At 35.5% G+C, this 13,593-nt stretch overlaps 1 protein-coding gene across 2 annotated transcripts in view; it reads left to right on the top strand.

Moving 5' to 3' along the window:
- The window catches only part of MARCHF6 (membrane associated ring-CH-type finger 6), a 50,731-nt gene that overhangs the window by 33,749 nt on the left and 3,389 nt on the right, over nucleotides 1-13,593 (top strand). For both annotated transcript variants that reach the window (XM_040588122.1, XM_040588123.1), the window contains exons 17-25: nucleotides 1,847-1,947; nucleotides 2,678-2,815; nucleotides 3,206-3,407; nucleotides 4,817-4,886; nucleotides 6,030-6,211; nucleotides 7,585-7,719; nucleotides 9,774-9,863; nucleotides 11,296-11,428; nucleotides 12,222-12,357. In XM_040588122.1, coding sequence (XP_040444056.1) covers nucleotides 1,847-1,947; nucleotides 2,678-2,815; nucleotides 3,206-3,407; nucleotides 4,817-4,886; nucleotides 6,030-6,211; nucleotides 7,585-7,719; nucleotides 9,774-9,863; nucleotides 11,296-11,428; nucleotides 12,222-12,357 — 1,187 coding nt within the window. The remainder of the gene's footprint in view (nucleotides 1-1,846; nucleotides 1,948-2,677; nucleotides 2,816-3,205; nucleotides 3,408-4,816; nucleotides 4,887-6,029; nucleotides 6,212-7,584; nucleotides 7,720-9,773; nucleotides 9,864-11,295; nucleotides 11,429-12,221; nucleotides 12,358-13,593) is intronic.

The following is a 13,593-nucleotide window of genomic DNA, read 5'->3' as shown; positions in this document are numbered from 1 at the left end:
AATCGCATAACTCCTTCATGAGGCTCTTAGTTATTGCAGTAAATATTGTGCATGCAATTCATCTAAAGTAGTGCAGCAGGGGTAGAGTAACTTTCTAGTTAAGTTTTGGATTGGATTAGGCCGATGTAGCCAGTGGTGTCTGTTTCCAGATAGATTATCATTGTAAGATGCTGAAAGTTTTTTCCTTTTGCTTGTTTGTCTGCCTAGCATGGAGTAAGGGAAGGGTCTCCAACGATCTTTGACATAAATGTCATGTGAACTGTGAAAGTTGATGTACCAGAAACATTTATTATTTGATGTACTGTCTGAATATATCTAAAGTGCTTTGAGAAGTGAAAGCTTATAGAGAGATCTTAATTCTATTGGAAAGCCCTTCAGTACATGAGAAGAGCTGACCTGTCCGCCTTTGGGAGTATTTTTTCCTTAGGTAATCAGTGCTTTAAACTGGTTTTATTTAAACAGTGTACAAGTATATGTTTAAACAGTAATAAAGTGCTTTAGCTGCCTGAAACTGTCACAGCAGATGGCCCAAATATAAGCAAAGGCATGCTTGTTACTAAGGGTCTTAGAGGTATGTTTCTCAGACTGTTGGAACTGGTGGTTACTTGAACTTCACCTTTTAATTTGCTTAGCTAATTAATTCAGAACTTTACCAGCCTCATGCTAGAATACGAGACCCGAACAGACAACATTTACAGCTTACTGTTTCAAAAAACAAGTCACACCTTTCAAATTGTGTGTGTTCCTCAGTATTTTTAAGGAGCTTATTGTGTAGAACATAAACTATGAATGTTTCAAGAAGCATGGGATTTGATTTTTTTTTTTTACATAGCTAAACACAGAATTTTTTTGCATATTTAGTCTCTAGTGGTGCATTTGTCTGAAGTGTAAGTAGGTTTAAAAGATACTTGGTTTTTAATCTGGTTCTTGTAAAGAAACAGGATTTATAAAAGTGTATGGTCTTCATACACCTGATCTCCCCTACTAAATGTTGATCTGTCAGCCAGTTTAAAATAGGAGGAGACAAATTTCTGAGGCTTCTAGAAGTTGCTTGAAAACTCAGCCACTAAGAAGGGAGGAATCCAAGATTTGTAATCCTGGTGTTGGGGGAAGGGCAAGAAAGAACTGTCTTGACATTATTCTAACTGTCAGCTGGCCAGTCAGTGCTTATTCAGCCGCAGTCCTCTTTGTCAAGGTCATCATAGCATACTGCTCTGCCTGGGACAGAGTTAATTTTCCTCATAGTGCCCCATTCCTTGGGTGCTTTAGATTAGTGCTGCTGAAACAGTGTTGCTAACACACAGGTGTTTTGGCTATGGCTGAACTGTGCTTGCACAGCATCAAGTCTTTTCCTCTTTCTTGCTCTGTCCTGTGCCCTCACCCCTCCAGTGAGTGACCTCGGGGTTGGGGAGAGTGTATACCTGACACAGCCGACCCAAGCTGGCCAAAGGGGTGTTCATACCATGTGACATCATGCTCAGCAGTAAAAGCTGTGGGAAAGGAGGAGGAAGGGGGTGACATTCATGGTTATGATATGGTATTTGCCTTCCTGAGCAACTATTAACTTGCTGAGGCCCTGCATTCCAGGAAGTTGCTGATAATCTGTCTGCTGATGGGAAATAGTGACCAAATTCCCTTTTTTGTTATCTCAGTCCACGAGTGTTCTTGCCTTGCATTTTCTCCTCATTAAGATGAAGAGGGGAATGAGTGAGCAGCTGGGTAGATTTTTTGGCTGTTAGCTAGGGCTAACCCACCACACACAGGAAGCATGATGGAGAGATGGGTAGGAAACAAGGTTTGGTTGTTTCTGCTATTCAGACTAACTTGTTTAACTTCCTTGTTGCAGATTGTCTTTGGATCAATTGTACTGCTCATGCTCTGGCTTCCCATACGCATTATTAAATATCTACTGCCTCACTTTCTTCCATATAATGTTATGCTCTACAGGTAAGCATTTATTTTTTAAAAAAGATGTCGTTTCAGTCTCCCTATAACTAGAAAAAAGTGTATTTGCGCTCTTTAAGCATTAATGTGACATTGTTTAGTATGTTGCTTTGTTTGTTCTCAGTTAATCTAAACTTCATTGTTCTAGAAAAGTATAAAGATAAAGGATGTGGATGCATCATACAGTTTGTCAAATAAAAAGCTACTAAGAAAAATAAAAGGCATTTTGTACTACTTCCATAACAATAAGTATTTGGTTTTTATATGCCCTCAAAACACTTTCCCTGTCAACTTTTTGATAGTGAAGTTACTGCTATGTTTGTTTTCCACACTTCATTCCTGATTAGTGTTGCTTCAAGAATAAAAAAAAAACAAACCACCTCTAACTGCATTTCTTTTTAATGATAGCAGTATCTTTCTGTTTCTAAAGAATAATTGAACCGACAATCATAGAAGCAAATAGAAGAGCAAATCATACTCTCCGATATGATCTTTCTCAATAATTTTTCTTAAACTTCTGGTGTGCCTACGTGTCTAAACACTCATGAGCATTTAACCTGTGCTCAGAGTAGTGTATAAGGAAAAATGTCTGCAGAAACCTAAGAATTATTCCTGTTGGCATCAATATATATATATATATTTTTACTGTAGTGGTGTTAATATGATTCATATAAAAGATTACTATCAGAATGTTCCTTATGTTTGACTTGCTGTGCTCTCCCATTGTTTGTAGTGATGCTCCAGTAAGTGAACTTTCCCTAGAGCTCCTTCTGCTTCAGGTGGTGCTTCCAGCTCTGCTAGAACAAGGACATACAAGACAGTGGTTGAAAGGTCTTGTACGAGCATGGACTGTTACTGCTGGATATTTGCTGTAAGTACAGAAAGCCAAAATCAGCTACAAGTATTGTGTGCAATTTAACCTTTTAACACAAAACAGCATGCTTTCAGGAGAGTTAGGCCAACAAGTAGCTTCAATAGCTATTTTACAGATAAATACATGATGAAAAACTTCTGCAGCAATTTTCTTCTAAGCAGTAGTTGTACCTACTTCTGGACTAGTCTTTGACAAGTGATTCTTTTGGCACATTATTACAGCATTTGCTTAGTAACAAGTATGACAGCTCATTAACTTTATCAAGATTCTGCCAGTACTCCTGTGTAAGATTTTTGTACAACTTGCACACATTCTGAGTAGGCCTATCTTTCTGTAAGATTCTCTTTCCTATCAAAGAGAACAAAACTGAAATTTTGATTCTTACAGGGATCTTCATTCTTACTTACTTGGTGACCAGGAAGAGAATGAAAACAATGCAAACCAGCAGCCTAACAACCAGCATGCTCGCAATAATAATGCCATTCCAGTTGTGGGAGAAGGTCTTCATGCAGCCCATCAAGCCATACTTCAACAAGGAGGACCTGTGGGTTTCCAGCCTTATCGTAGGCCTTTAAAATTCCCACTCAGGGTAGGTATACCTAACACGTTAGGAGAAAAGGGAAAGGCATTTGAAAAATGGTTATAAAATTGTTTTTATAAGAAAGATTTAGCCCACAGGGTATGAGAAGTCAAGTGGTGGGTCATGTTTTGTGTTTATACAGTTCGTATGTTTCTAAAAAGTAGACTCAGTTATTCTCACATACAGCATTTTTGAGCCTATAAATTAAGACCTTCAATTACCATTTTATCTATAGATTCTATACATGTTGTGGATTATTTATTAGTTAACATCTTATTTTCCTAACTGTTAGTAATGGAAAGAAACATCATAACCCCCAGCAAGCAGGTAGTTCAAGAATGTCTCTTAACAAAGCATGGCTTTCAAGAGTGCATACTTCAGTGTTGTAGCTGAAGTACATTTTAAACTATTTTCCTTTATTAATTAATTAAATGGACAACTTCTGTTGCATCTATGTTAAACATAGGAAGGTGTTATAATACTTAGAAGTTCTAAATCCCTACAATTAGAAAGGAAATGTTGTTGGCAGATACTTAAATTTCTACAATAATATAATATACAATAATAGGTCAAACTAGATAAATTGTTTTGTTCCCACCAATATGCCAATTTAATCAAATATAAATTTAAAGACAGCTCATTTACCCATCCATCTTCATGCAGGCTTATGTCTGCAAAATCAAAAGATTTTCTTTCATTTAAGCAATGCTGAAGATCCTAACCTAGAGATGAGACTGATCTACATTGTCCCCAAAAGTCTCATCAAGGAAACTGTGTTACAGATTTAATTTTCTCTCAGTAGTCTGTTATGGTAAGCTGTTAGTTTTCCCCTGGTAAGCTTGCTTCTTGTGTGGCTTTGATTAATGAAGCAGAACTTCATAGCATATGGTGCTTGACAGATTCAAATATTTAAAGAACTAAAGTACATGAGAATTCTGTAATGAGATGTAAACTAAGGAGCCACCAGCTTTGCTCAGCTGCTGGTCACATAAACCTGAGGGCATCTGGAAGAACTTTCTCAGCAAGGTTTTCCTTAACTATAGAACCCACTGTCTTGCTTATCTGGCATACAGAGCTAGAAACCTTTCAGGGTTAATTGAGGCTTATGCTAGTCAGTGCAGAAATAAAGAGATAATGTAACGTAGCAAAGAACCTCAGTCATTCTGGATTCAAATGTTAAATTCTACTGTCCTGACAACTAATGCAAACTCTTGCAAAAGAAATATACAACACTAGGTGTGCTGCGTAGACTGTGGATAGGTTTCTTATCACTGATTCACTGTTACAGAGAAACATCAGCTGGTATTTGAACATTGTAGTTTAGCTGCCTTTCTAGGTTGATACATCTTTTTATATGACTTTTTTTTTTGCTTTAGTTAAGTGACTTTCTTATAAACTGTCTTTTTTTCATCTTTCAGATATTTCTTTTGATTGTTTTCATGTGCATAACATTACTGATTGCTAGTCTTATCTGCCTTACCTTACCAGGTAAGTCTATTGTAAAACTGATTAAAAACAGCTCAGCATGTTGCCATGGTCAACAATGGTGGATGTTTCAAAACCACAGTTGAAAAGAGAAAACTTGGAAAATTGTCTCATTTCTAATGGTACATCATTAAATTGTAATAATCTAAATGATAGAGGTAACACTTGTATTTAAATGACAGAGATTGCCACTTTTTTTTGTTTTTTTGTAGAATAATTTTCTTCTAAGGGCAGGACTCCAGTTGCTGAGGCAATCTGTGGTAGTATTGAGAGGAAAAGAGAATCACAACTATTGTACCTGCTTTACAGTTTAAAAAAGAAAAATATATAGGTTGTTATCAGGCCTTCTACAGTATCTTCTTTAAATATTCTGAAAGTGTCATCATGATAGGTCACTAGGAGACTTTGAAGTGATATACGTGCCACTTTCCAAATATCTATGAGTAAGTGCAAAGCAAAAGCACTTTGTAGGGTTTTTTTTAAATATTTTGGAATAAATTAAGACGTGTAAACTCATTTGAATTTTATAACCTGGCAACTGTAGTACCATGTCATTTCTGCCTCCTTGTATTAATGATCCTGAAGTCAATAATGTGTTAAGATCTGGGTTAAGAATTTTGTGATGGTTTTACAATAAAATAATTCCATTAGAATACTAGTGAATAGAAACACTATTGAAAGATGTAGCGAGTCCTGTTTTTGTGGGAGAGCTTCAGAAGCCCTATCAGTAAGTCTTGAAAACATATATGATGCAGTGAAATAACCCAAATGTAGCTTGTAAGATTTAAGTTCAAGCTTATGCACTAATCCACTATTGCCCTTGCAGTTCTGAAGATTAGTGTTTAGGTTGTGAATACTGCAGTATGCAGTGATTTGTTTTGCTGTAGTTTGGATCATATAGCAGGTATAATGAAATTCTAGGGGGGGAAAAAGATCTACATATGAATTTGGCATCATCTATGTAACTATTTACCTAGCATTTCACACATTCATACTTCATGGGTATAGTACTAAAGTACTGGTTTATGCTGAATAATGTTTGTGCATTGATATTTAACAATAAATTTGATATGTATTTTTTAATAGGCATCCTCCCTTAATACATCAAAAAGCATTACTCTTATTTAACAGTCTTTGTGTTTTCAGTATTTGCTGGCCGATGGTTAATGTCATTTTGGACGGGGACTGCTAAAATCCATGAACTGTATACAGCTGCTTGTGGTCTTTATGTCTGTTGGCTAACGATCCGAGCAGTGACAGTGCTGGTCGCCTGGATGCCACAGGGTCGTAGAGTGATTTTTCAGAAGGTCAAAGAGTGGTCTCTCATGGTGAGTCTTGAGAAAAAAAATTTACTGCGTTATCAAAAGAGTAGCTAGTAAAACTTGTTTAACTTTTGCTTGCAGGTTTTACTCTGTAATATATACTACATCATTTTTTTCAGACCATTTTTAAACTTTCACAGCTTACATTACCATTGCCTAAGCTAACTGTATTTTTGGAAGCTATTTAGCACCATGTTAAGGAATCAGTATAAATAAGTTTGCATATATATATGTTTATATATATGTGTATGTTTCTGGTTTTCTTCGAAAGTGATATGCATTCTATTTTCCCATATGTGCTGTGCCCTCAAATACATTTACGTTTTCACATACACCTGGAAGCTTAGCTATTGCCTATTTAGTAACTTCACATTATCAAATAAAAAACCTAAAAAAGCTGATAATGATGATGAACATGTCTCTATAAAGCAGTTTGATGCATGTTTCCAGAAAGTTTTTTATGATTTCTCAGATCCCGGTTGTGTTCAAATTAATATTTTTAAAGAAAATGCCCTTTTTTTTTTTGTTACCCCGAGTTCAGATTCTCACCATGGCAACAAATATCCCACCTTTACCTTTGTTTTAGTTTTGAGGATTTCTATAGTAGATTTCTTTAAGTGTAGCCATTCTAAACATTCATAGCATAAGTGGTACCTTTTGGGGGACATATTTGGTGCTTATGGGACTATTGCAAACAGAAGAGCAGTGTAAGTGTGTGTTTCATGTATTACCACTTTTCCGAAATACCTCATCCATCGTTTTCATTTAGGAAATCTTAAGCTTGTTTGAGAAAATTCAGAGCTAATATGTAATGCTCTACTTGTCCCTTGTCCCTTCTGATCACATTAATTAAGTTAGACTAGTTTTGTGTCTGATTTTTGGATGATGTATGTAAATTAAGAGAATTTTAGAACAAAGAAGATCAAGCATGGTATTCTGCGTCTTTCATTTTAAGTCAGGAATATTCCATAATGAGTGAATTTTTAAGGTTTGGTTTTCACTGGAGAAAAATGGGCTGTTTAGGAAAGAGTCTTCTCTAATTCTCCCACATACAAGGATAGCAATATAATGAAATGCCGTTGGATAGCATTCCCTATTGAAAACAGTCAAAGGTGATTTTATGATTTAAAACTATATGGACACTATAGGCACAGTCACAGATTTTTCTGGAGGGGGGCATGGAATAGGACAGAGTCTTGAAAACTTGCACTGTAAAACTATGTAATAAAAATTGTTCTAGGGCTGTATATGTATGAATAAAGTTCTGCGTGGGGGGGTTCTCCACCTTTATCTGTTTGTGTAGTTTAAGTTAAATTTTGAAATTTAAACAGAAAGAATTCTCTGATAAATGTATTGATTGGATGTCTTGGGTTTTGTAGATAATGAAGACATTAATAGTGGCTATACTGCTAGCTGGTGTGGTTCCACTTTTGCTTGGTCTTCTGTTTGAACTGGTCATTGTTGCACCTTTGAGAGTTCCTTTGGATCAAACACCTCTCTTCTATCCTTGGCAGGTCAGTTGCTCACGTTCTTCTGCTGTTGATACACTTCATGTTGATTTCGTGTTTCAGAGCATTTTCCAGAAGTATGTTTTTAAGTGGCACACAAAAGGCAGCCAGTCGAGATATGAAGATTATTTAAACCAAAAAGATACACTTAGGAATTCTAAGTATGAAAAGCTGAACTTCATGGGATGACAGCAGAGGATCTTTGCATTTCAGTGATCAGATAGCCACTTTTTTTTTTTCAGTAGCATAACTGTAACATACAGAAGTTAATAATATAGCTGTATATATGCACAGATGTATATATTCTGTCTGACCTTTCTGGAAAGCTTTCTGCCTACAGTTATGCAGCAAGAGGTTCAGCTGATCTTTTTTGCATACAAGGTTGATGATGCACGCTATGAATGGAATTTTGATATCCTTTTAGGATCATCCTAGTTTTAGGTTGAGATGTCAAATCATTAATACAAGATTTTGAAGTAGTAGTGTTTTGTTTTTCTTCAGTCAGGTCTCACAGGCTAAGGTGGTATAAACATTTTTTCTTGCAAGATGGTGGAAGAAATGAAGGTACAGTGGGTTGAGTGACAAATACTTGCATCACCTAGGCTGAATTATGAAATAACTTGTAACTCAGAGAAACCCTGAGGGAGCCATAATTCCCGAAAGATCTAGAATGCATATTACAGAATAACAAGAAAGTGTTCAGGGATAGTGATTTTCAAAGCTGCCTGCAAGCAAGCTTTCAGTTACTTTCAGTATCCAGAAGTCTGAAAGCCATAATACAAAGAATTTGCATGCTAATTTAAATATTTCATTATTGTATAATACAAGTATATTTTGGAGGTATCTGTTTCAGTAAATGACTGAATAAGTCAGGACATCATATGATTGCAGTGGTAGATGATCCTAGTTTCCAAACAAAATTTGTTTGGAAAGAATCTATAATGCTGAAGATTCCTAAAATTCTTAGGTTTTGCATGTTAGTTCTTTAAAATCTTGGAATTAAATATGCTGAAAGATTTTATTTTCATGTGGCAGAGCTTCCTCAAAATACTGGATTAGAGGGATTTCAGACTTGTTCTAAATTAACAAGGAGCTATTGAAATTGAGAATAACTTCCATTTTTAACAAAAGAGAATAGTTATACAAAGATCACATGCTTGAGCAAATGTGAAACAACTTTAACACTGACTTTCTTGTAAAAAGTTTTTAAATTTTTTAACATGTTTGGGGTAATAGAGCTTAATAAAAGCTGTCTTTTAAAATAGTTGGTTAAAGAAAATATATTTCCCCAGCAGTTTAAGGAAGTTAATTAACCTATGATGTCTCAAGTTTTACCAGTTCTGTAGCTGTTTATTCTGCCTTTTCAGCCTATGCTTTGCATGCAACTTTTGGTGGTTTTTATTGAAGAATCTCTTACAAATTCCTGTAATCCAGAAAGGATTGGCTCATGATGTGCAGTGTTTACTAGAAGCCTGTAGTTATTGCATTCTTTTAATTCCGTGCCATAATAACTGTGGTATATGTTAAGGCATATATTTTCCTCTGAATAGTATGACATTCTTTCATGAAGAGCATTGCCTTGCTTTGTTTAGTTTTCCTCACCTCAGGTAGGGTTTCAGAACAAGTAAATCCTAAAAGAAGAAAAAAAACCCTTTGTTCCCGACTTGTGTGAGCACCTTTGTATCTTGTTTCTCTTTTCAAAAGGAATCAAAATAACTTATTTCTAGGTAAAAATTACCAGTCTTAATTAGTCTGCACCAGAATGTTAGTCTGTTGCTTTAAGTGTAATGCCTTTATTTTGTACTTCGGTTTAATAGTAGTACTTGATCTTCCTGGTTACATATAGCTGAGTATTCTCAGTTAAGCTGAGATCTCAGTTAAGCTTGAGAGCATCTTTTTCCAAGTTTACAGATGTCACCTCTTGTAAACAATATCCCATGTAAATAGAAAGTTGTTATCTTTTAACTAGTAAGTAGTATTAACAAGTTGCTCTAAAAGCTTTTGGTAGTCAAACTACTTGAAAATATATTAATACTAACAGTCAGTTTTTACAAAATCAGGACTGGGCTCTCGGAGTTCTGCATGCCAAAATAATTGCTGCCATAACACTGATGGGTCCCCAGTGGTGGCTGAAAACTGTTATTGAACAGGTAGGAAAAAATTATCCATGTCAATTATCTGTATAATAAATTGTGAATGTTTTTGAATATGTGAGTCAGAAAACAGAGTTACTGTTGTAAAATGGGGTAATTTGAGTAATTAAGTAAAACCCAACTGTTCTTGTAGAATCCTTTTAAATTGTATAGCCTAATACATTAAGGTACACTTAACAATAAAACAAAAAAAACCCTCAGGAATCAAGAAAATGCTGTGTATACATATATGCAATTTTATCAGGTTTGTATTATGGTAAAAAAATCATTATTTCTTCAGATTAAGTCACATGTGTCCAAATACTGGACATTATTTATGTCTACCACTCAACAGAGAATTTCTGCCTTCTCCAGAGCTGTAGATGAGTGCATATGGAAATGGTGTCTTTTGTTCCCCTTTGATTATTCATTAAGCGAGACCAAACAGTTTCTGTGAGCAGTTCTGAGTTACATGGATCTGTTGCTTGCTTCGGAAGAAGTATCTTTTTCTTGATTATAAACTCTTACTGCATTGAGACAAGCAGAACTTATCTTAATTGTTTGTCAGAAGGCAACCCTTCAGCCCCACACTGTATGTAACAGCTATGATGTGTGTCCTGTTGTCCTCTGTACAAAAGGTGCCTTTCTTAAGTCTAGCACTTAGTCACAGTTAGTAAACCATTTACTGATCACTTTAGGTGTCACACTCTAAAAATATTATCTTAGTTCTACATAGTTATGCATCTTAGTTGATGCATACCATGGCTCTTCGGTTTTGAGTGCTCTCCCTGGGCCTGTTTGTTACACACATACTCTCCTGAGCTATCCTCAGAAATGGTTACACCTAGGCTGTGGGACAGAGTCCATCATTTAGCTGTATGTGATAGCCATTTGAAACTGTTCTTTTCCCATGATTAATCTAGTCACGTTGAGATCTTAGCTTCTGGTAGTAGCTGCAGAAACTTGAAGAACTGTGGAGGCCCTTTCTTCAGGCACAGGCCCTACATGCAGAGGCTGTGCTCTGCCCAACCAAGTACAAAATAAGATCCTATTCTCTGTTACCAAATTTAAAGATTTGCTCTATTAGCACACACAGGATCCTCTTTCAGCAAGTTAACAGCATAAAGCGGTCTCAGGTCACTCACAAAACCACCATCCACAGCTGTATCTAATGATCTTTCAGCTGGTCTCTTGCACTCCTGCAACCAAATCATGACACTATTCCAGATTAAGTTGCTTTCCTGAGCATTATTTTTATGATATCCTGGAGCCCTTAGGACATACATTGGTGTAGAGTTTTTCCTTTTAACCGTGGCCATCATAGTTTTCTACAAGTTGAGAACACTTGTTCTGTCTCATAAGGAGAATTGTGTAAAATGTTGTAACTATTACTGTAAGTGCAAAGCATGGCTTTCTTGATTGATCCACTCTACTTCTGACTTGTTCTTAGGTATATGCAAATGGGATTCGTAACATTGATTTACACTTCATAATCCGTAAACTGGCAGCACCTGTAATCTCTGTTCTGTTACTTTCCCTGTGTGTACCATACATCATAGCTTCTGGTGTTGTACCTCTGTTAGGTATGTATACATTCAGAATACCTGTTTCTGATTTGATGGTTTAGAGCAATGTAAATGTATCTGTGGAAATAAAACTTCAAGCTCTAGGTTAATTTAAAAAAAAAAATCACCAACAAAAACCCTATTATTCTGCCAGCAAATGTAAATTAAGGATTGCTGTGTCATCTTAGAAGTTTAGGATTTTTTGAAAAATGCAATACATTAGTCTGACTCACTTTTTAATAAACTAAGTGTAGAATGCATCAAGAGTATGGGACTACATAACAGCTAACAGCAGAAATGTAGGTATCTAGCTAGGTTGGGAAAGGGATGATTAATTCATTTCTTCTTTGGATAATCAACCTTTCATTTTAGTCTGTCTTTAACAGCTATGCTGAACTGAGTACATCTTTTGTAACTTGCCAGATTCTAAAGGAAGCATAGAACAGGTGAAAATAGTGGTTTTGGTTTGAGGTTTTAATTCAGTATTAAATGTAAATTGTAAATATAGGGTTTTTTTCAGACTTTCTCCTCATAACTGAGGGAAATAATTCTATCAGAAGCATGGTAGATGTGCTTTTTCAACAACAGTTGTATTTTGCTGGTTAGTTTTGATGTTAAAATGGTAAAAGAAGTCCCATTTTATTCTTCAACCTCTCACTTGAATGCATACTTCTGTAGCGTCAACTTTTTCCTGATACAAGGTATACAGAAGTCAGTAAGCAAGAAGAGCTGATAGCAGGTACAGAAGCAGAAATGCAGGAATTACTTTAGCACTGTTAGATGATGTGAGGGTTGTGTCTTGGTTTTTTAGGAGTTACCGCCGAAATGCAGAACCTAGTTCAGCGACGGATTTATCCTTTTCTGCTTATGGTGGTGGTTTTGATGGGAATTCTCTCCTTCCAAGTCCGCCAGTTCAAGCGCCTTTATGAACATATTAAAAATGACAAGTGAGTATATAGTGTGGAGGTTTAAATTTTTCCAATTTAAATTGTGATAGCTTCAGATGTTTTAGATACTTAGAGCTAAAAGGGATTTTAGAAGTTTTCTATACAAATGATGCTGAGGCAGACCTAAACTGTTCTGGGCAAATGTTTTATCTGTGGTTCAGGTAGATAAACACAGGAATAGAGTATCTATAAATGGAAGACACTTCCCTATGTCCAAGTTGAATGTGTTTTATCATAAATAAAGCTGATTGCTTGTTTGTCTCTCCATCTGTAGTCTTAAAGGACAAGTGAATGTAATAATTATATCTGGCAGTAAAACCATGTCTCAGTCTGCTCCTTATAATAATTGGCTGCCATTTCTCCAAGCATTTCTGCATAACTGTTTTTCTTACTCTTTCCACTTCATTAGTCCAATTAACTTGTTAAAGAACATTCAGTTAATTTGAAAGTTTGTTCTTACCAAATTTTGACTGGTTTGTGATATTTTCAGTAATTATTACTCTTTATTACTCAGATCCTGATAAAATATTAAATTTCCCAGTGTTTTTTCAGGTTATCCTGCTTAATTTCTAAACTTTTTTTGTTACCTTTATTACCTTATTTTTTTGTTACTCTTCTAATTACCTTATGTGTTGCTTATTTAGAAAAAGAAGTTTTGGACTCCAGCAACTAGTCTTCCTAGACTTCTTTTGTGTACATGAATACATGTTTTGTATACAGGAATAGCTGAGTTTGTTCTGTTCGTGTCCTGAGCTACCTAGTCCAGTTTTGCTTTCTACTGACTACAAAAGGAGTCAAATGTAACATAAACTTCTTTGAATCTTAAATGTTAGGAAGTGACTGATGCATTAAGTGTTTGGTGTAAATGTGAAATTAATAGTATTTAGAAACATCAAGAGAGTTGTAACTGAAATTAAATTCTTTGCAGATCGATTTATACTTTAGCACCTTTCATTTGATCAGTTGTTTTTAAATACTGTTCACCAACCTGCCTTCATAACATGTTCTGTAGTATCTGGCCTACTGTAGTATGTATAGCTGGTATTTATATTTACAAATGGTTTTTGAGCTTAATGTTAGTATCTTTCAGGCAGAATACGTATTGGATTGCAACTTGCATTAATGTTGCTTTCTCGTGTAAATAAGGCATGTAAACAGTATGCAAAGCTGTGAAAATATCTGGGTGAAAAATTACTTTGATATTAAATGAACATATTAAACGTTATAACTATCCTT

Source organism: Falco naumanni, chromosome 3 (assembly GCF_017639655.2).
Source record: "Falco naumanni isolate bFalNau1 chromosome 3, bFalNau1.pat, whole genome shotgun sequence".
Taxonomy (NCBI): Eukaryota; Metazoa; Chordata; class Aves; order Falconiformes; family Falconidae; genus Falco; species Falco naumanni.
The sequence above is the reverse complement of the archived record's forward strand: the minus strand, read 5'-3'. Positions and strand labels throughout refer to the sequence as shown.